A 24,574-nucleotide genomic window follows, 5' to 3' on the forward strand; every position below is an offset into this window, starting at 1 on the left:
ACTTTCTACTATATCCTCCTCAAGGGCTAGAGATGTACTCCTAAACATTTCTTCCAATCAATAAGTCAACATTGATTAATTACCTAATTACTTCCAATGAAGAAACTCTCTTTGTCAAGGCCTATTATCAATTGCTCTGAAATTTAAAATTTTGGAGATTTTTTGGGGGATATAGAGAAATTAATTGATTTGTTCAGAATCACAGGACTAGTATGTGTTATAAGTGGGACTTGACTTCATGTCACCTTGACTCCAAGGTCCATTCTATCTACTATGCCACCCTATTCCTATATTGTGCATTTTTGTTAAACTTGAGCTTTTTATTCATTGGTGATATTGAAAAATGGTACTATTTTTTTATGTTAGCCTGAAAAGAAATAGTGACAACTTATCCCCATGAATACAAGGATATACAAACATATATATATATATGAGAAAAAGGGATCACTAAGATATCTTCCAGCTCTAAAATTCATCTATAATAATACCATGTCCAAAGTTGACAGTAGGAATATTGAGTAAAGCAGAGAATATTGATTTATGTAAAGTAAGAAATCAACAGCCTGGCTTTAAGGCACCTTAAAAAAGCTCTTAAAAAAAAGAACCAGCAAGAACAGAAAAATCCTGTGAATAAAACATCACATTTTCCAATATTTTAAAAAGTATTTTTACTTTATCTGGACAAATCATTTAACCCCAATTGCCTTACTAAAAAAAAAGTATTTTTACTCAGAAGCATAGGATTCCAACTAGAAGGAACTTTAGAGACAATCTAGCTTTAAGTCTGCTATTTTAAAGATATAGACCTGGAAAGATGAAGTGATTTGCCTAAAGTCATATAGACAGCAATTGAAGAACTAGATTTCAAATTTCTTTCTGATTCTAAATCTTTTGTTCTTTGCATTTCCTTGCTCTGAATACTAACTCAGAGTACCATATTCTGCCTCTATCTTCTGATTTGGTTCCTATTTGTAGCCATTAAGACTACATACAATATTCTGTATGATTGTGCTAAACATAACATTATCCTTTCAGTTTTGAGGTATTTACCTTGTCCTTATAGCCTATAAACCCCATCACCAATTAAGAGTACATACTTAAATAAAAAAGACATATCAAAGAACAAAACCTCATCAATAATCCAAAAAGAAAAAAAAAAGTCATATAATTAATCCTGTTGAATTCAGATGTCACACAAAGAAATAAACAACTAATATACAAAGAACATTGATACTTAGTACAATGTACATTTGAGGAGAGGGGGGAATAAGAACATTTTAGGATAAAATAGCCAATCCATGGATATAAGCAATCTTATTCTATAAAGGATTAGTAATAAACTAAGGTTCTCCATTGATGGAAAACTGCAGCTTTTCACCTATTCCTTCATCAACAAGTTGCAATTCAGTACAAATCAGTAGATCAACAACTTGAAAGATAAAAATAGTATTAATACAATACTGAGGAATATACAGTTGTATATGAAACACTTTTATACACCTCTCATTTATAGAGAAGGACAAGAGCTAGAGTGTCCACTGGATGTCACTAAAGTCAGCTGGATCCCCCAGACCTCCTTCTGCTTCTAAATAATTCATGAAGGCAGCCATGGCAGTGTCATCATTTTCACACATTGCATCAAAATCCAACTGCGTGTTGTCACCTAACAAATTTTAAAAGAGACACAGAGTAAATAAGGAGAATTAAATAATAGGACAAGAGACGATTATACCTAATTCAACAAGGGAAAGGCATAAAAGGCATGGTGGGGTAGCACTGAATGCCAAGAACACAGACCCTCACTATGTATTCTAAATGGGAAGGGTACATAGGACAGAGCATCTGGACATTTGGAGAAGGATAATTGTGGAGAGAAACAGAAGCAATGTCATGGTAAGAAAAAAGTACAGACCACCAACCCACAAGGAAGAAATGAGGAGTTACAGAAGCACATTATATATGGTAGTCATGAGAAACTGTCAAAAGTGGAATAGCTGATAGATTCTTGTCTTCTTTTAAGAACAATGTAAAAAACTACAAAGACAAACAATGTTCTGGATCTGATTCTGAAGTAGAAATGGAAAGAACCTTGAAGGCATGTGATTATACTTTTTGTTCCTAATGAGCAAAGAAGAGAAAATGAGATATAGACTGATGTGCATTCCACATCTTGGGGAGAGTAGACTTCAAAAAGTTCATTGAAAGGATGCTGCAAATTCCATTAACAAAGACTCTTCAAGGGAAATTGGCTCAAAATGTAAGGTATGCTCATAAGAATGAAATTCTATGACAAAAACACAAATTATTCTATTTAGGAAAAGGGAAAGCTTTATTTATTTGAAAAAAATTAAATTATTATACACTTGACAAGCATCAACAAATATTATCATTTTCTTATGCAAAAAAGAAACGAAAAAAGAGGGTTGTACATCACACTATGATAGCATTAAGTTAGTTTTACAAATCTACCTGGGTTTTTGAAAATGCAAATTAGTTTAAGTACTGTTAGGACATTTTCAACCCTACTTAATTCAACCCTCCTGCTGTCTTCTGTGTGTTTCAATTTCACTGATACTCTTTTCTTTTTTCTTTTGATTATCACTATGCCTCCATCATGCCCTATAACTCTTCCCCCAAATAAAAGCTTTCTCTTGTAACAAATATAGTCAAGCAATTCAAACCCATGATTATCATCGTACCACTGCTCACTCTCCATAATACTCATTCATCCTCAAAATAAAAAAAAAACCTTCCCTTGTAACAAATATATTCACAAATCCAAAAATTGGCTGTATCTGAAAATATACATCTCCTCTTGAATCTCTAATCAATCATCTCTATGCTGTCAGATGGGAAACATACATCATTGTCATTATCATCATTATCATCAACAACTCTTTTCTAGAGCTATGATTGGTCATTTCTTTGAAAATATTTGTCTTTCACAGATATTTTCCTATATAATATTGTAGTTATTGTATAAATTGTTTTCCTGGTTCTTCTTTCTTCACACTGCATCAGTTCACACAAGCCCTCTCAGGTTTCTCTAAATCTCTGCTTTGCATAATTTTTTATGGCACAACAAAATTCCATTATATTCATATGCTAAAATCAATTAAGCCATTGATCAATTAATGGTAACTACTTTACTTCCAGGTTTTTGCTATAACATAAAGTGTTACTAGAAACATTTTTCTATCTATGAGTCTTTTCCCTCTTTGATCTCTTTAGAGTATATGCTTTAGAGTAGCATCTCTGAATCAAAGGGGATTTACAGTTTAGTGACTTTGGAGATATAGATCTAAATTGCTTTCCAGAATAGTGTATCAATCCACATCTCTCTAAACAATGTATTAGTATGCTTATAGTTCTATAGCCCATTACCTTTATTTCATCTTTGTCAACCGATGAGAATGAGGTGGAACCTCAGAGATATTTTAATTTGTATTTCTCTTATTATTTGTGATTTAAAGCATTTTTCTATATGATTGTTGATAGCTAGTTTTCATTCTTTGAGAATTGACTGTTCATATTCTTTGACCATTTGTCTATGGTGGAATGGTTCTTATTTTAATATAGTTGTATTAATTCCCTTTGGAAAAGAATCCTTGAAGATTTTTAGAGGAATTTGCTGCAAAATTTTTCCTACGTAACTTTCTTATAATTTTAATTGTGCTGATTTTACTTGTTTAAAAAAAACTTTTTGGTTTCATATACTCAAGATTGCCTATTTTATCCCCTGTGATGCTCTCTATCCTTTGTTTGGGCAATAACTTTTCAGAAAGAGTTTCATAAAAAGAAGTAGCTATATAAAAGAACACAAAATTTTAAAAAAATATTCATGAAATAGAATTCAGTGCCGATATAAAATATGTCACTATAACTTCAGAATTAGGAAAGTTTAAGTCTAAAAGGAGTTGAAGCTAGCAATGAAAGCTTAAGACAGAAAAGGGGGAGCTTTTTCTTTATTAAGAGCTAGAGAATGATTTAAAAAGAGAGAAATAGAAAGGTACATTTACTTGATGTAAATAGAATAGTAATAATTGATAATTGAAAAAAAAAACCTTTTTGTTTTGCTTCTGTTTGGCATTTGTTTTTTTCCCCCACCAAAGAGAGTGTACTCTTGACTAGAAGGTATTGGTTGGCAAGTGCAATTTAAAGTGCAGATAAAGGGGGCATATTAAGAGAGTACCTAGGGCAGCTAAGTGGTACAGTGGATAGAGCACTAGGTCTGGGGTCAGAAAAATTTGAGTTCAAATACAGTCTTTAGATACATATTAGCTGTATGACCCCCATGTTATTTAATGTCCATTTGCCTCAGTTTCTTCATCTATAAAATGGGGACCAATGATAGTACACACTTCTCAAGGCTGTTGTGAGGATCAAATGAGATAATAATTGTAAAGTTCTTAGATTAATGCCTGGCACATAGTAAAGTGCTATATAAATGTTTCATTTTCATCATCATTATTATTACCTAGCTGGCCTCCATGAGTCAACAGGTCATGATGAACTTAATCCCAGGATACTAAGGGAATTTGGAGATTTGTATTTAAGCCATTCTCAGTAATCTTTGAAAAAATGGGGAGAACAGGAGAAGAGTCACAGGACAATGGATAGAAAAATATCCCAATATTTAAAAAAGAACAGGGAGAAGTGATAAGTTGATTCTTCAAATGATGAGCCGATGCCCCCTCTCACTCTACTGATGCCTTCCTCCAAAGATGCTTTGGTTGTCTCCAATTCCTCAGGGTTTAGGCGTGGATAATTTGTCTTTTTAACAAATTGTATTCCCTTATTGACTGCACCAGAAAAGTGTTTCATCAGATAAAAGCATCAAGACCCAGAACAGCTATTTTTAGTTAAATACCTCACTGAAGCCTTGTGATTATATTCTAGCCCTTCTGTGACTACACCAACTGAATTAGAAGAGGAGAAATCATTTCCCTTTATTTCAATTTTTGACAAAATTCTGGAATACATTATTAAAAGTATCAAGAAAGAGAACTAGGGATCATGAAGCCCCAGTATGGATGTTTACCAGGTCATACCAGAGTAATCTAAATTCTTTTTTTAATGGGGTTGCTCAATTGGTAGATCAGGAAATTTGCTATTGACATAAGATACTTAAATTTCAGCCAATTATTCAATAAGTGAAGACCAGAGATAGCATGGCAATATTGGGGAGAGAACTAGTCTCAGAGATAGGAGGCTCAAGATTATATATATAAAATATATAATACAGATCCTTAAGTCACTTAACCATTTAACTTTCAGACTCCCAGGAGTCCTGACTTCAAATTTCAAAGAAAGTGCCAATCTATATTTGGAGAGGGAGTTCCTCATCAGGAGTTCCCAACATGGATGTAATTACAGGTCTAATCCATACACATTTTACACTCATCTGCTGCAATCTTAAATAAGCATGTAGCCTTGGAGGTTGTAGACCTCCTTAAAATCCTTTGGAACTCTTTGAAAAACAAAATATTGTTTTTAAAAGTTTGTTTGGGATGCTTTAGATATAACCGTATCTGAAAGCAAGGAATAGTTTGGATAATTTCTCATGATCCTTGATTCAATTCTCTTTATAAAAGGTCTCAGATGTAATCAGGATGGAACTATAACTCTTTAAGATCTAATTCAAGATCAAGATAATGTATATAAAGTGCTTTGCAGACCTTAAAGCACTGTAAAAACTCAGCTGTTATCAATGTCATTATCAATACCATGAGTATTATCATTTTCATCATTGTCTTAGTCTCATCATTGTTGGGGTTTAGAAAGAAACACATTGTTCTCATCATTTTTTATATTTAATGTTATGTGACTATTAAATAGAAAAAGGGTTGCTTTTTGTAAATGAATGACAATATATAAGTTCAGTCTCTGTAGACTCACTAAAAGCATCTTCTGGGATCACTCCAATATCAAAAAGGATGACAAAAATGATATGTACTCATCTCGTTCTCACATAGTTTTAATTTCTTCTATCAGGTCCCTATGTTTTGAGTAGTTTTTTTTCCCAATGTGGTTTGGAGATTATAAGTATTTAAGTAAAATGTTCTTAAATTTTTATGGATCAGTGTAATTTCTGATGGCAAAGACCAGATGTTTAATCATTAGTATAAATAAGGTCCTTCATTTTGATAAGCAAATATGAATTATTATCATTATCAAAATGTCTTTTATAATTAATCTAATTTCATTCCAAACAGAAGTTTCCAAAATAGAATTATATTACAGATAGAATTCTACATATACCCCCCCATCCATACTGGACTAGTCTTGAAAACAGTATGCAAATTCTCATCGTCTTTCTCTATATGCATATTAGTAACTGGAAACATATTTGCTCATTAGTTTGCTTATTAGTTTAATGGCACACAGACTCAAATTGAGTTCTGTCAGGCCACCCTTCACTATGTATCGTCAATATAACACTCAATAATTTATTCAGTTGCCTCATTTAAAAGGTTAATCTCAGCATTCAAGAAAAGGTTCTCCTTTAGAGAGGTCTGCTGGGCCAAAAGCTTTAGTCTTGGATAAGGGGTCTTTGTGGAATTAAAATGATCAGCGGGAGCCAAAGACAACTTACTGAGCAGTGTTTCATTGCCGGAGAAAGAAATAATACCAAGGCTTTGCCCCGAAGGCTCATGGTTTCCCCTTTCAGAAGAACATAACTGAATCAGCTCTTTGTTTGGCACCTAGAAAGACAAGAGGAAAAATGAATGGTAAGTAAGCTTTGCAATTAAATGAAATCAAAACCTTGATGGAAGCATAATTGTGGGTGGGTGGATAGGGAACCAGAAGGGAAGAATGGGGGCGGTTTGAGATTAATATAGAAAGGAACATGAATAATAAATACATCAAGTGACAATTACTTCAGGATTAAGACAGGAAGTAATGAGAGAATCAAATGGATTATGAGCCTACAAAGGTGAAATACTGTTTTATAGAAACAGAATGATCAAAAAGTTATCATGATGCTTGGGCACAGACCACTTATTTGCTTTCATCTGCCTTTACTCTCTCTTCACCTCCAAAAAAGGGACAGGTAACTTGAAGTTTCTCATCTTCCTCTCTTTTTGAGACCTGATCAGTCATTATCTGACTTTCCCCTTCCCCATTCTTCTTTATATTTTTCCAAAAGGCTTTCATCGGTCTCATCTAGGTTATCTTAGTATTTGGCACAGTGTGTGGCACATAAGTACATAGGATTTTTGGTTGATTAACTGATAGTGATCTACTAATGGCAAAATGTGATTTACTTGCTGAAATATTAATTTACTTAAAAAAATCTACTCTCCTCCTGCCTTAAAAACCCCAACAAAACTATTTTACCTTTTTTTTGCTTCTTTTAATTCCTAAATTTATCTCTTAAAATTTTGAGTCCATTGATGCTTTCTTTAATTTCTCATTTCCTTTCAGATAGTGAAAAAAAAATTTTTTGAAAGAAAATCAACAAAAAGATTCTTTCATTCTACCCTACATTCAGGACCTTATTTTGTTTCCAGCAAATGAAAACAACTTTTAAAAAAACTTTTTTTCATTATTATTTGAAAGTATTTAACTTTACATTGTTTGGTCAGTTTGTATGTTATACTTTGCTTACCTTTTTTTTTTTTAAGAAATTATTTTCATTTTCCCCTTTTACTGAGGTCCAATTTTTTTTTCTGCTTAAGTTCATCTTTACACTATATTGTTTGTTTTTCCTGTGCCAATTGACTTTTGCTTTTAAGAATATCATATACTGATATTTCTTTTGGTTTCTTATACACTCAATCTATTCTTAGTGATTGGAGGCATGAAACTCGAATATTTTGGAATGTTATTATTTATTTTTCTTGCTGCCTTAAAATTTTGTTCTTTGATGTTGTAGTTCTGGAATTTGCTTAGAATGGTTCTTAGTGACCTAAACTTTGTATGTTTTGTGGATTTTCTTAATCTATACTTTGCTATCTGCCTCCAGTATTTCTTGATAATGTTTCCATATGATTTTCATATTTTCCTTTTCCCAATTTTCCCTGGAATATCTGTAATTCTTAGGGTAATTGTCTACATCATATCATCAAGTTTAATATCTTTGGGGCTTTTCTGAAGTCTCATATATTCCTTTAACCTTGGTGTTTAAAAATTTTTGTTCTATCATTTTCTTCTGTCTTTACATTTTTGCACTCCTAATTGTTCATTCTTTGCTCATCCTTTCTTCCTTTTGAAAGCTAAGCCTTGTTAACTTTTCTCTCAACATTTGCTAACTTTATTCTGTTCTCTCAGACTAATAGGGTTGGACTAAGTCTGTGTCCCTCAGAAAGTAAGAGTGAAGAATTGCTTCCGTGAGATTTTGGGAGGTTACTGTAGTGGGACTTATTCTTTATCTTCACCACTTTTTGAGGATGTATCCTCTTCTCTGCAGTCACCTTTAGAACCAAGCTTGGTCAATGGGAACTAGTCTCAAAGCCTTTGTGACTTTCAGAGCAATGATGAATTAGGTGTTCAGACAAGTTTTTACCCTTGGATCTCTTTCTCTTAATCTTTCTGTTGGCTGCTCTCAATCCTTTTGCAGACTATCTTTCTCCTAGTCTTGTTATTTTGTTCTCTGCTTTTTAAATAATTTTAACCAATACTACATTTTGGATGACTTCCCTCTTTAATAATCTTGTTCCTCAGACTCCATGCTCTTCCACAAATGCCCCTTTTTCTTCTTGAGCTATGAAATCTCCATGGTTTTGTCTTTGGTGATTGAGAGAGACCACTGACTACCAATTTATTGATTATTTGCCAGCTTAATTAATAAATTGATTATTAATTCCCCAGAAAATCTGTCTCTTGGGCTATTCATTCATCTCATGTGAGAAAACTGGGATACTAAGGCATTGTTGCTGGAGTTGTGAATTGATCCAACTATTCTGGAGAGCCTATGACTCTTTGAACCTATGACTAAGGGGCAATAAAACTGTGCATACCTTTTGATCCAGCAATACTACTACTAGGTTTATATCCGCAGGAGATAACAAAAAGGGGGGACTAGAAGGATCTATTTGTATAAATATATTTTTAGCAGCTCTTTTATGTAGTGGTTAAGAACTGAAAATTGAGGAGATGCACATCAAATGGAAAAATGGCTGAACAAGCTGTGGCAGATTATAGTGGAATATTATTTTACTATAAGAAATTATAGGCAGGATTTCAAAGAAACCTGGAAAGACTTACAGGAAAGTGAAATGAGCAAAACCAGGAAAACATTGTATGAAGTACAGCACAGTACGATGAACTATGTGTTCCAAGACAATCCTAAAGGACTCATGATGAAGCATGCTATCTACCTCTAAAGAAAGAACTAATATTCTGAATACAGACTGAAGCATGCTGATTTTTACTTCTCTCTTTTTTTACTTTCTTTCATTTTCTTTTGTTTCATTTTCCCATTGACTTCTTTCATTCCTTTTTTGCTATTGAGTTTTCTTGTACAAAACGATTAATATGTAAATGTTTTATATGATTGTACAATACAACTTATGTCAGATTGCTTCCTGTCTCAGGGAGAGAAAGGAGAGGAAAAGATTAAATTTGGAAGTCAAAACTTAAAAAAACCCTAATAGTTGGGGGGAATAAAAAAAAGATAAGAGCAAGAATCACACAGGATCAGCAGGCTTTGGTGGCTTGTGACCTACAGTGGAGTAGGGAAGCACAACCATCAGAGAGCTCACAGATCCACTGAAAAATCAAAGTATGCATACTTACATTACTGCAATTAATTGCTGGAGATTCTCTGATGTTTGTTGGACTTGAATCAGCAAGAGATGGAGAAGAATGTAACCTTTAAAAAGGAATATATAGAAACATTTGTTCTTGGCTGACTTTTAAGTGACCTCAAGTCCCAAATACCTGAGAGACCTTTACTTATCTAGAAGGCTCATCTAGAACTATTTGACTTTTGGAAGCAAGGAAGAAGTCCTAAGTTTTTCATCCTAGTGGTCAGAAGTCAGAACAGCTCAGGAGAGACCTTCAAGATTGTAATTCACACATTTGTTTTCAGGGGTCATCTATTTGTTCACTCCTCTGAGACATTTTAAACAAGTTTTTCTTTTAACAGATTTTCCTACAGTTTCATTTTTATTGATTTTTTTTCTTTTCAATTGGTAAGTGCCAATTTAGGTATGAACCAATGGGGATTTTGAAAATGTTTGTTTGCTTGTTGAAGTTGAATGATATATATTTAGGGGATATATGTAAGCTCCAGGCCCATTTCTCATGGGAAGTCTAAACTTCAAAAAAGTTAAATTTGAGAGAGTGTTTTAGAACTATGCATAATGATTCCACTAGATATAAATGTCTTCTTCCCCAAATTACCTTGTATTGGCTTATACGTGTCCATGTTGTTCTCTTTCCTTCCATCCCCAGAATATAAACTCCCTAAAGGCAGGAGCTATTTAATTTTTTGCCTTTATATTTTGCCACTAGCACAGCTCTTGAGCAGCTAAGTGGCTCAGTGGATAAAACATTAGACTTGGAATCAGGAAGCGATTCATCTTCCTGAGTTCAAATCTAGCCTCAGATAATTACCAGTTGGATAATCCAGGACAAGTTACTTAACTCTCTTTGCTTCCCATTTCCTCATCTGTAACATGAGCTGAAGAAGGAAATAGCAGACTATTCCAGTATCCTTGTTAAGAAAACTGCAAAAGGGGTCATGAAAAGTCAGACATGACTGGAAAAATGACTGAACAACTAGCTTTTTGACTGCCTTATAGGTGACCCCAAGTTTGAGAGTTCTTAAGTTTGAGAGTTTGGGTAATGGTCCTTTCATAGAGAAAGAAGACAATTTTCTAAGTGGCTCTTATGGTTGCAGGACTAAAGATATTACAGAATTTCAGAGTTCAAAGGGACCTCAGAAGCCATATACTTCCAAACTTTTGCAGAGCAAAAGTCCCCTTTCCAATGTACCTGGCAGGTTTAGTCTTTGCTTAAGAGCCTCCTATGAGAAATTACCCTGGCATGGATTCTGTCAATACAAAGTTATTATTAAATAAAAAAAAAGTTTGCAAAGCTCTATACCTAAAAAAAAAAAAAAAAAAAAAGAACCTCCTATGAGGAGCAATTGCTTCCCAAAGTAGTCTCTTCCACTTTTGGATAGTGGTACTTGTGAATAGTACTTGGACAGTAGGTACTGTGCCAGGAATTCAAGTAAAGCTCACTGGACTATGGTTTCTAGTTGACATTCTCTGCCCTTTTTAGAAAATTTGGAAATTTGTCCTTCTCGAATCTTAATTTCTTTTTTATTTTACTATCTTCTCATCTATCAATAAATAATTCTACAAAGTTTTATGAAGCATCTATTCTGTGTGAAGTATTATGCTGGGCCCTGGGGATACCAAAAATAAAAAAGAAAAAGAAAAAGAAAAAAAAAGGTCTTTCGCTTCAAAGAACTTACATTCTTTCAGGAGAAACAATAAGTCTATGTGCAAAATGCATGCAAAGCCAATACAAAGTAATTTTGAAGATGGGGTACCAAAATTTGGGGGAATCAAAAAATCTTTATGTAAAAGGTAGCACTTGAGCTAAACTATGGTGGTAGGTAGGGATTTTATGAGGCAGAAGTGAAAAGAGAAAATTCTCTTTAGACATGGGGGATAGTCTGTGAAAAGGCAGAGAATGGAGGTGGATTTTCATTTATGAGCACCACAAATAGGCCAATTTAACTGCAAAAGAACGACTGAAGGAGAATAATATTCAATTTACCTAAAAAGGTAATCTGGAGCATATTATGAAGGGGTTTAAATGCCAGCAGAAAAAGTTTGAATTTAATCCTAGAGACAATAGGAAACCATTAGAGATTTTTGAGAAAGGAAGTGACAAGATCAGATCTATACTTTAAACATGTTATTTTGGTAGCTGTGGTGTAGAAATAATTGGAAAGATCAGAGCCATTAAGTCAAGAGACTAGTCAAGAGGCTATTGAAATAATATCTTCTTCTTATTTAATTATTTTTGGTCCTCTCCTATTGTTTAAGATCCTTTTAATTTTTTTTTGGGGGGGTGGAACAAAGTTCTTGGCAAAGATACTGGATTTAACATTTCCTTTTCTAGCTCTTTTTACAAATTGGGAAATTGAAGTAAAGAGAATTCAATGATTTGCTCAGGGTCATATAGTTATCTGGTTATCTGAGGCTACACTTGAAATCAGATCTTCCTGACTCCAGGCCTCCCCTAGCATTCTACCTACTTCATCATTTAGTGGAATAGTATAAATAAAAGGAAATCCATTCTAAGGTCTTGGCTGTGTGACTAAAGAACTAGAGACATATCTGTGAGATGTTGTGAAAATATAATTGATAGCCTAGGCAAATAATTGGATGTCAGAGATAAGAGATAGTAAAGAGATAAGGATGACCTCACGGTTATGAATCTATATAATTGGAATGGTGGTAACTGTCTCCTTGTTTCAGGTCTCCCCCTATTCTACTCTATCTTCCATTCAGCTGTCAAATTAATTTTCCTAAAGCACAGATGTGAATATATCACCTACCTAAAATCTTACTGAATAAATACTTCCTATGCTTCCAGGATCAAATATCAAAACTTCTTTTTTGGCATTCTTCTTATACCTCACTCACCTTTTCTTCTCCTTATTCTTCAATCTAGAGATATTAGTGGTTTGGCTGTTCCTGAAACAAGATGTTTTATTTCCAGGCTGGACATTTTTCACTGATATTCCTTCATGCATGGACTATTCAGCATTAAAGGGATTGAGAAAAGACTTCTAATAGACCCTGGGATTTTAGCTAGGACTTGGTGGAATGCTCGCGCCTTCCCTTTGTTCATTATCTCCAATTTATCTGTTATATAGTTTGTGTATGCATAGTTTTGGTGGTGTATGTGTGTGTTGTCTCTCTTGTTGGACTGTAAGCTTCTTAAAAGCAATCATTGTCCTTTTTACTTTCTTTGTATCCCTATCCTAGGGGCTTAGTATTGTGGTTGGTACATGGTAGTTCCTTAATAAATTCTTATTGACTGACTTACCAATGCCCTCAACAGAAAGAGGGAAAGAAGAGTTTTGGGGGCAAGATAATAAGTTCAGTTTAAATCATATCAAATTTAAGATGCTTATGGAATATCCAATTCATAATGTGTAGTAGTCAATTACTAATAGGTAACTGAATTTTAGAAGAAAAAATTGGCTGCTTATATGGGTATTATATAAGATCTTATGTAAGTCTTATACATATTCATGTTAATTAAACTCATGGAATCTGATAAAATTATTAGTAAAGAGGTTATGAAGAAAAGAGAAAAGGGTCTGAGGCAAAACCTTGAGGTATACCTTCAGTCAGAGAGTAGGATATAAATGATTTCGAATAAGAGACCAAATTCAAAGAGGAAAGAATAGCTAGAAGGAAAGAATGGTCAACAATATCTAATATAGCAGAGAGATTAGGAGAGAAGAATGCAGACTGAGAAAAGACCACTGGAAGTAGTAATTAAGATATCATTTGGTCACTTTGGAGAGAAAAGTTTCTTTTGAATGATTAGTTTGCAAGGATTTGGGAAATGAGGGAGAGGAAAGAAAAGAAAATTACTTAGGATACAAAGAGTTTTTCTAGGAGTTTGGCCATAAAAGAGAAGAGAGATAGCATGATAGCTTGAGGGTATGGTCGAATGAAAGGATTTTTTGAGAGTAAGGGAGACCTGCAAAGGATATGAACAGACAATTCTTAGACTAAGAAATTGAAAACATTTATAGACATGAAAATATGCTCCAAATCATTATTAATCAGAGAAATGCAAATTAAGACAACTCTGAGATACCACTACACACCTGTCAGATTGACTAGAATGACAGGGAAAGATAATGCAGAATGTTGGAGGGGATGTGGGAAAACAGGGACACTGATACATTGTTGGTGGAGTTGTGAACACATCCAGCCATTCTGGAGAGCAATTTAGAACTATGCTCAAAAAGTTATCAAACTGTGTATACCCTTTGATCCAGCAGTGTTACTGCTGGGCTTATATCCCAAAGAGATACTAAAGGGAAAGGGACCTGTATGTGCCAAAATGTTTGTGGCAGCCCTGTTTGTAGTGGCTAGATGTGGAAAATGAATGGATGCCCATCAATTGGAGAATGGTTGAGTAAATTGTAGTATATGAATGTTATGGAATATTATTGTTCTGTAAGAAAGACCAGCAGGATGAATACAGAGAGGATTGGCGAGACTTACATGAACTGATGCTAAGTGAAATGAGCAGAACCAGGCGATCATTATTTACCTCAACAACAATACTGTTTGAGGATGTATTCTGATGGAAGTGGATCTCTTCGATAAAGAGAGCTAATTCAGTTTCAATTGATCAAGGATGAACAGAAGCAGCTACACCCAAAGAAAGAACACTGGGAAATGAATATAAACTGCTTGCATTTTTTGTTTTTCTTCCCAGGTTATTTATATCTTCTGAATCCAATTCTCCCTGTGCAACAAGAAAACTATTTGGTTCTGCACACATATATTGTATCTAGGATATATTGTAACCTATTTAACATGTAAAGGACTGCTTGCCATCTAGAGGAGGGGGTGGAGGGAGGGAGGGGAAAAATCAGAACAGAAGTGAGTGCAAGGGATAATGCTGTAAAAAATTACCCTGGCATGGGTTCTGTCAATAAAAAGTTATTAAAAAAAAAAGAGAGAGTAAGAGAGACTTGGACATGTTTGTAGGTCATATACAAAGAGACTGGAGATAGTGAAAACATACATAGTACATTTTAGTCATTTTCATTCTGTTCTTTTAAATCCAAAGATTATTCTTTTTGGCAAAGAAAACTGAAGTGAAATGAAAGGCTAGCAGTTCTGCTTTGTTAGCATTGTTTCATCTATCTTGGGGAGGCATCTTTGATCATCTTCTTGTCATCAATATGTCAAAGCCAAACAAATCCTAATATCCTTTCAGTTATCTTGTGCTTTCTTCATTAGTCTCCATTCTTTTTGAGCCTTAATGCTCTTACTATTCTTCTCACAGGAGTGTACCATTTGTAATTTTTTTCCTCATTGTAAGTTCTGACTTCCATCTTCTGAACAGGCCTCTTAGAAATCCAAATTAATTGATGATATCTCTATGCATCCATATTGGTCTCTTTTGATCATTTCTTTTCTTTTTCTTTGAGTCTTCAGAATTTGGTTTTGGGGAGAATTCCATCTCTTCTGAACTAATTTACCCTGTGGAACTTTTTGGCTATGGAATCATACCAGTCCTTTCTCTATACTCTTTAAAATCTGCTTTCCCAAATATAGGATGAAACTCAAGATATTTCCTCTCAATTTCTATCACAAATTCTGCCAAAAAACAAATAGCTGATAGTTTTTAACTGAATATAAGGACAACTTATCCTTTCATGAGTAGAAAAGCCAAGAAGGAAGATTTGTTCTTGATCTGATTGTAACCAACAAGGATGCTAGATTGAAGAACACGAAAACCTCTGGGAAAGTGGCCACTTCATCTATTTATCAATCTTCCAATCTCTTCACACAGCCAAGATTCCCCACTGTACCTCTTTACATCCTTTTTTTTTTTTTACGCTAGAAACTTTATGTTAATTCTATTTATTTATAAGGAAAATATTCTCCTTGATATCCCATATAATAGAAGGGTATTCTTTAATTCCTTTTCGTTTAGCTTTTCTAGGAGGAAAGCCTGCACTTTGGATATAGACAAGTTACTTGGCTGTAGCAGAAACATAAATATCATACACTAGAGAAACTTTTATCCATCTTACTAGAGTATATGGTAGGAAGATGTTTGTAATCACAAGGATCACAAGAATAGGCAGAAAAATAAGCAACTATAACATAAGTAGCTGTCTTAGTCTATTAATGGATTGATACTTCTAGAATCAATAACTTGTAAGGCTACTGTCTTAGTATAATAGAATTTGTAGCAAAAGATTTATATGCTCTACCTCCACCTTAGAAAAATTACCAATATGCTAAATTTTCAATGTAATATTTGATTCACTGGTGCAGACCCCCTATTCTTCAAAGAGAATACAGAAACTTAAACATTATTCTAAGCCCTGAAGCACTTTGGAAACAAAAACTAATTCTCATCGTATCTACCAAAGACAGTTGAGGAATTACTCTAGAGAGAGAAATAAAAGAAGAAAAGGAGCTTAGGACAACGCAGATGGGCAAGGAGAATGTTCAGCTCATAGTCTGCTTTCCAGGTAGTTCATACTGATCAGCATAATGGTTGGATATTTTCCGCTATTGATTTATATTTTTAATTCCTTACCATTGCATATTAGCTTCAATTTTAAGATCAATACTCTTACTGCTTCAAGCCATCCTGTACATGAGTATCAGATTAATTTTCCTAAAATTTGGTTTTAACCATGTTATTCTCCCAAAGAGGAATCCACAGGTGTAAAGAGCAACAAAGCATGGTAGAAAGAATTTTGGTTTTAGATTCGGAAGACCTGGCTTTGGATCACATTACCTCTTGGGGCCTCAGTTTCCTCACCTTTAATAAGGAATTTGAACTAACTGATCTCTAAGTTTCCTTCCAGCTTTATCAGTTTATGAGTCTATTAGTTCTACAATCTGTAAGATAAAGTTCAAATCTGTTAGTTTGAAATTCAAGGCCCATACAATCTGACTACCTTATTTATTCAGACTGATCTCCAATTTGTTCATTGCACTGCAGTTAGTTGAGCTCCTTCACAGCCTTCTTAACTACTCTAAAAGTCCTGTCTTTACTTCCTTTCTTATTTTCCAAAGTCTATTTATCCTGCAAGTTCTAATTCAGCTTCACCTTTCTTCATGAAACCTCCCCAAGTTACATTGATTTCTCTTCCTTCTCTGGCCTCCTAGAGGAAATTTCTGAGCCAGAGGGAACCCTAGAGATAACTGCTTTTTGCAGATGAGAAATGAAGATTTAGAAAAGTTAATATCTTGCCCCAAATCACAGATTGTTAATATCAAAGTCAGGACTAAACTTCAGATCTCCCAGTTCTCATTTCTCTTATACCATGAGATAGAGCCCCCATGGCAAGATGCTTGATAAGAACTGAACCAAGTGGAATAAGAGGATGCAAGGGCCCTCAAAGGTCAACAAAGGCTGGTGAGAGGGAAAAGGATCCTCTAGAAAATCACACAAGAAAATAATAAATAGCTAATAAAATTTAAAATGAGCAGAATACTGAAATATCCTATATATGATTAAATGCTCCAAAGTCTAAGTGATGTTACAAAAGTTCTATATCCCCAGTGATGCTGGGGAAAGGGCTTACAGATATAGAGCTGCAAGAAACATTAGAGGACATTTGGTCTACCTCTTTCATCCTTCAAATATAGATTAGTTTCCTACAATATATAAGATAAAGTCCAAATCTGTTATCTTGGAATTCAAAATACATCATAATTTGACTTTACCTTATTTATTCACAACCATCCCCTCCAATTTATTCATTTCACTCAGTTAGAAGAGTTTTTTCACAGTCCCCTCATCTTATGCCCAGGCTCTTCCCATCCCTAAAAGCCTAGAAAGGCAATTTGTTGAAAGTCACAAAAGTAGTGTTATACTAGTTCTAAATTTCTCTAAGTAGCCAACATAATTCAAAGTCCCAGGTAGCAATTAATAAATATTTATTAAAGTAAATTGAATATAGAAGATAAAATAACATCAACTTTATATAGTATTTTAAGATTTGCAAAACTTTTCCCACAAATTTTTAGAACAACTCTGTGATATTAGAGATATAGTAATTGTTATTCCCATTTTACAGATGCAGAGACTGAGTATGAGAGAAGCCAAGTAACTTGTCCAGGATTCACACAATTATAGGTGTGATAGGCAGGATTGGGGTCCAGGTTTTCCTGACTCCACACCTCATATTCTATTTACCTGGCCAAACCGTCTCTATATCAAAGCCACATGACAATAAGCCACCAGACTCACAGTCTGTGCTCTACATACACACACTTGAATTTTGTAGCCACATAGAATTACCTCTGTAAGTCGAGAACTTCATTTTCAATCTCTGTTCCTATACTACCAGCACCAACGACTGTTCCTGTAGATATTCCAGGCACACTAATAAAAGACTGTCTGGAAGCATCTAAAGCCAGAAAACACAAATGAAAACATGGGGAAATTGTGAAAAGATTACAGTTCCAAGCATGTCATCTCTATTAGTTTTAGTTTAGGTTTTTTTTTCTATTCAGATTGAATTCTCTGAGCACTCTTTAAAATTGTAATCCATCTGCTCTAAAATGTGTTTTGCCATTGGATTTTAACCCATACTATAATATTTCAAAAGAATGAAGAGGAATTGATTATCTGAGAATTAAATAAAATAGCATCATCACTAGTTATCTTTTCTTGTCTGACTACTAGTACTAGTGAATGTAAGAATGTGATGCAATTATTTCAATACTAAAGAACTAAGAGGAATAAAATGCTGGTTTGACTTAATTCATGAACGAGTTAATTATATATGGCATATGATCATCATCATAATCATTATAACTAAATTTATGTAATGCTTACTATGTTCCAGATACTATTTTAAGTACTTCACAAATATTACCTTAATTGATCCTCCCAACAATCCTGGAAGATAGAGGCTATAATTATCCCCATTTTTACAGATGGGGAAACTGATGTAAATGGAGATTTTTTTTTTTTAGATGACTTGTCCTGGGATCACATAACTAGTAAGCGTCAGAGACTGCATTTTAACTCAGGTCTTTCTGACTCCAGGCTCAGAACTCTTACTGAGCCACATAAGAAAAGTGTCGTATCCACACAGCTGGCATAAAGTAGGCAAGGGTTAACAGCCAGACTGTTTATAATCATTAAAGATAAAGGCAAGGGTGTGCTGGAGTCAGATTGAACGGGCTCAAGAGAGGCAATTATTAAGCTTTCAGTGTGAACATTCATGTGGGCAAACACTGCAAATTAGAATTTTGGTTCATTGTTTTGTTGATTGTTGAGACTTGAGAAACTGATTGTGAAAATTATCATGATTCAGGTTAAACTTAAAAGTGTTCCATGTGCAACTCCAAAAGACTCATGATGGAAAATGTTATTCACATCCAGAGAAAGAACTAAAGAGTCTGAATGCAGATTGAAGCATATCATTTTCACTTTTTTTCTTTCTTGTAGTTTTTCCCTTTTGTTTTAAGTCTTCTTTCAGAACATGATTAATATGGGAATGTTCAACATGATTGTACATGTATAGCCTATATCAGATTGCTTGCTGTCTTAGGGAAAAGGGAAAAGGAAGAAAAAAAATTGGAACTCAAGATTATAAAAATGAATGTTGAAAACTATCTTTACATATAATTGGAAAAAACAAAATATTATTTTTTGGAAAGTTTTTGGAAAGTTTAGGAAACTTTTTTTTTAATTAAAAAGTGTATTATGTATACTTTATTTTTTCTGGAGATCTGGTTAAACATTTGTCAGCACATCCCTAAGTAAGGGTATTGGCCACTATAAACAAGGAACGGAGATAACAAATTTGGTAACAGAGTGAGGAAACTGGGGTCCTTCAATGTTGGAGTTAATAAAAAAGAAACAAAAGCTGAGGCAAGAACAAAATGTCAATCAGAAAAGGAAATGAGGCCAGCATAAGTGAGCCTGACTGCTTGTTGAACTCAATGTTCTCCAGCAAATTTTTGCAGATGTGTGAGGACTGATTCCACTACTTTTGCTTTCTTAAAAGGGACAATGAACTTGGACACAGAACTGTCCCAAGATCACAGATTTAGACTGGAAGGTACTCAGGGATCATTCAATTTGATCCCTTCATTTTATGAATCAGGGAATTGGGGGGGGAGGGAGGTGTCTTGCCCAAGGTCATCCAAGGTCAGAGCTGTCAGAGCTGGAATTCTAACCCAGAGACCTTCACAAAGAGCTTGAGAGATTTTGCAAGCAACACTGTCTCCTAAAACAACTTGTAGATGATGTACACTTACTTCAGTACCAGAAGACACATAAAATATTCCATTTTAATATGCTATAATCTTGATTTATTGGGAGCCAAAATGCTAAGAATCTTATTGTCAAGTTTCCCTGCCAGGATCGCCTTTCTCCATAAACACAGGATTGCTACTTTTTAATGAGCTCTCAAAACCAAGACCAAAATCTTAGGGACATGCCAACGGGCCCTTTATATTTCCTAAAACAAACCAACCTTGTGGTCACAGTGGTCCCAAGAGGATCTGATTTATGCACAGAGCGGACAAGATTAGTGAAACATCCCAATGTGACTAGTTCAGAAAAATACCATCTCCTACATTAAGTCTTTCCAGAGCCCAGAAATTGCCATTACCTTCCTCTTACCAAATTACCTCATATTTATATATTCATAAGGAAACAATTGTCTGTCTTAAAGACCATCACCTTATTGAAGGCAGCGACTTCTGCATTTTCTCTTTGTATCTCCATCCCCTAATGGCATAGTGGCCTAAACTTTTTTTTTCTTCAGTTAGACTGCTAAGAAGAAATGCTGGTAAAGAACTTCCTTTATTAATAATGTGCATAGGCATCTATTCTGCCACTTACAGTCTTAGAAACTTTCCTGGGTCACTGAATGCTTTAAATAACTTGCCTACAGTTATACAGCAAGAATTATGTCAGGGACAGTCTGTAAAATAGGATCTTCCTGATAGAGAAGCCACTTATTATACCATTATACCATACTGCCTCTCTACCTGGCACATAGGAACTTTTATTAAATGCTTACTAACTGATAGAAGGTAAACTGCCTAGAGGTATGGTCTCTGTTCCTTTCTTTGGATACCTATCCCCTATCATATTTTAAGTGCTTAATAAATGCTTGTTGATAGATTGATTGATGTAGAAATAGTTTAATTATGGAATCAGCATTCTCCTTTTCCTATTATTTCTTATGTAACATTGCCAGTATCTGGAAATCTTGCTTCCAAACAGGATATTGGCTTCTTCCTCTTGCTTTAATATGGAGTTTGGGTCCCCAATGTTCAAAATAAAATATCCTGAACACTAACTCCCCATCTTTTCTTCAGCATTGAAAAATGATTTAAAATCTTAAAGATAGAATAGCACAATGGATCAGACACAGTGGAATCAGATTTAGGAAGACCTGGGTTCAAGTAAGTCCTGCTTGAAACATATTGGCTATGTAATTCGAAACAAGCCCCCTAACAACTCAGTGCCCTGGACAACAAATTAAAACTATCCATTTCAGAAAAGTTGCTTATCGCATTCATAGAAAGGGTTTCCTAACATCAGAATAGAGTTCCCTGTACCAATGAAACCATAAGCCCAAAAGAAAAGATAAAGCAAACCCCCCTAATCTTACCTTCTGATGAGTGTGAGCTGCAAGTAAGCAGTGATGTTTCCCTGGATTCTCTACATCCCCTAAAATTAAAAAATGCTAAAAATTTAGAAATTTTTTTTCAACAAACAATACAAAAATAATGTATTAAGTACCTTCCATGTACAAGGCTTTGTTCTGAGTCCTAAGGAATTAAATTTATATGCAATTATTTTGTATAGTAATATTTGTAAATAATTGGTTAGAATTTTTAAAAATCACATATTTTTAAATTATCAAAAAAAACCCCCAAAACCAATAAGCATTTGTTTTCCCCCTTTCCTCACTAGAAAAAATCCATTGTAGCAAATACATGTTTATGTAAATATATTTATATGACTATGTATACATTTTTTTTTGTTTGGCTATATATGTATATCTATTTGTATAAATTTGTATAAGTATATACATACCCACACATATATATGTTTGACTATATATATAGTCTGTGTCTATATGTTGATGTTCAGTCATTTCAGTCATGTATGATTCTTTGTGACTCTATTTGGGTTTTTTTTAGCAAAGATACTAAAGTGGTTTGCCATTTCCTTCTCCAGCTCTTTTTACAGATCAGAATACTAAGGCAAACAGGATTAAATTAAGTGACTTGCCCATTTTCACACAAGTAAGTATCTGAGACCAGATTTGAACTGAGGAAGATAAATCTTCCTGACTCTTGGCTTGGCACTCTATCCACTATACCATCAAGCTGCTTCCTATTGTTATATATCTACATCTATATCTGTAAACACATATAGTCAGGCAAAACAAATTGCCATGTTAAACATATAAGTTTTGCACAAAGTGATATATAATGTTTTAGAGAGAATGTCACCCTCTTAAACAATATAACTCTGGATCAACGCTCATTATCTTATATCCAGTACATGCCCTGATATTTAATTTTATGTCTTCCTCATTATACTTGCTTAAATTATATCATCAATGTTAACAAGACAAGAGATAATGTAAGGGACAGCATATTAACAAAAGGTATTAAATTCTCATCTCTTTTTCACGACTTATTCTAAATAAAAAAAAGATCACTATTTTAGAAATCCCATTGCAAATTCAAAGAAACAATTGCACATCAAAAAGTTTACAGGATAAAAAAGTACAAATAATAAGGGGAGGACATGAGCTTTTAGATAATAAATTACCATATGTGGTTTAAAATAAGCCTGTAACAAAATATTCATATGCTCTGTTAATGGTTGGGGAGTGCTACAAATAAGTATTGATAGTGAGATTTTGTCATAAGTATTTTACAAAGGAAGTACAAGCTACAATAACTATAACAATAGCATGTATGTAGTGCTTTAAGATTTGCAAAGTATTTCACAAACATTATTTCATTTGGTCCTCAATAACCCTGAGAGATAGGTGCTATTATTGTTCTTATTTTAGCAATGAGGAAATAGAAGTATACAGGATTTAATTAAGTGGCTTGTCCAGGATCCCATAGCTAGTAAGTGTCTGAGCCTGGATTTAATTGGGAAGGAAGGGAGGGAAGGAGGGAAAAATGGGAAGGATGAAGGGAAGGAGGGAAGGATGGAGGGAAGGAGAGAAAGCTGGAGGAAGGGAGGGAAAGACAGAGGGAGAGGGAGAGGGAAGGGGAGAGAAGGAGAGAGAGAGAGAGAGAGAGAGAGAGAGAGAGAGAGAGAGAGAGAGAGACAGTGAGACAGAGACAGAGAAACAAGAGAGAGAGAATGCTTCAATCTGTGTTTAGACACAATCAGTTCCTTCTCTGGGTATGAATAGGATTTTTCATCATAAGTCCTTCAGAGTAGTCATGAATGATTGTATTACTGAGAACAGCAGTCATTTACAGTTGGTCATTCCAGAACATTGCCATTGCTTTTTACACATTTCATTTTGTTTGAGTTCATGGAAGACTTTTTAGGGTTTTTTTAATTTTTCTGAGAGCATCCTACTCATTATTTCCCACAGAACAATATTCCATCACAAACACATACCACAGTTTATTGAGCCATTCCCCAACTGACAAGCATCCCCTCAATTTCCAATTTTTTTTCCTGAGAAGAGAGCTACTATAAAAATTTTTGTACACATAGACCATTTTCCTTTTTTAAAAAAATTACTTTTGATATTTATGCCTAGTAGTGGAATTGTTAGGTCAAAGGATATGCATAAATTTGCAGCCCTTTGGGCACGATCATTATTTTTTGATCAGTTATCAATTGGGGCATGGCTCCTATTTTTTATAAATTTAATTCTGTTCCCTCTATGTTTGAAAAATGAAGCCTTATCAGAAAAATTTGCTTCAAAATTCTATTTACAATTACTTTTGCTAACTATATTTCCCTCCATTTATTTTCTCTCTCCTTTCAATCTATTTTGCTACTGACCACTCCCTTTCCCCCCCTTTTTTTTGTTACTCTTCCCCCTTCCCATACCCCATGCCCCCTCCTATTTTCCTACAGGGTAAGACAGATTTCTATACCCACATTGAGTGTGTATTATACTTAATTTTTAAAAAAATATAAATTGTACAAGTAAAGGTTGGGGAAACATAACACTGACAGTTTATAAGATTTAGTGATATTGGTTGATTGCAAATTCAATATGAATTCAGAGTATATTGTGGCTACCAAAACTAAGATTTATCAATAATTCTCAGTAAATGATAACAGGCTTACTATTACATACTGGTCAGATTACTCTGGTGAATTTTTTTTTTTAATAATAGCTTTTTATCTCCAAAATAAAAAAAAAAGATAAAAAAGATAGTTTTCAATATTCACCCTTGCAAAATCTTGTATTCCAAATTTTTTCTCCTTCCCTTCCTCCACCCCCTCCCCTAGATAGCAAGTAATCCAATATAAGTTAAGCATGCACAATTCTTCTATATATATTTCCACATTTATCATGCATAAGAACAATCAGATCAAAAAGGAAAAAAAAATGGGAAAAAAAACAAGCAAACAACAACAAAAAAAGGTGAAGCTACTATATTGTGATTCACATTCAGTCCCCACAGTCTCTCTCTGGATACAGATGGTTCTCTCCATCACAACAGACTACTCTGTTTTCAGGTTAAGAGAAACACTGACAAACCAGAGCACATTCAAAGAAGGGACAGGACTTGAAACTATGCTACTTGAGGTAGCAAGTAGAGAAGCACATGGCACTTGGAGGAGGAAGATCTGAGTTTGAAGTTGGCTTCAGACATATTTATTAGCTGTGTGACACTGACTGGGT

At 34.3% G+C, this 24,574-nt stretch overlaps 1 protein-coding gene across 1 annotated transcript in view; it reads right to left on the bottom strand.

Annotated features, from left to right (window-relative positions):
- Window positions 1–423: 423 nt before the first annotated feature.
- BMAL2 (basic helix-loop-helix ARNT like 2) overlaps window positions 424–24,574 on the bottom strand; it is an 89,241-nt gene continuing 65,090 nt past the window's right edge. Inside the window, exons 12-16 of the mRNA XM_052000969.1 lie at window positions 21,338–21,396; window positions 17,998–18,106; window positions 9,742–9,817; window positions 6,596–6,704; window positions 424–1,663 (exon numbers count right to left, since the gene is read on the bottom strand). Of these exons, the coding sequence (XP_051856929.1) occupies window positions 1,527–1,663; window positions 6,596–6,704; window positions 9,742–9,817; window positions 17,998–18,106; window positions 21,338–21,396 (490 nt within the window). The 3' untranslated portion in view covers window positions 424–1,526. The remainder of the gene's footprint in view (window positions 1,664–6,595; window positions 6,705–9,741; window positions 9,818–17,997; window positions 18,107–21,337; window positions 21,397–24,574) is intronic.

Source organism: Antechinus flavipes, chromosome 5 (assembly GCF_016432865.1).
Source record: "Antechinus flavipes isolate AdamAnt ecotype Samford, QLD, Australia chromosome 5, AdamAnt_v2, whole genome shotgun sequence".
Lineage (NCBI taxonomy): Eukaryota > Metazoa > Chordata > Mammalia > Dasyuromorphia > Dasyuridae > Antechinus > Antechinus flavipes.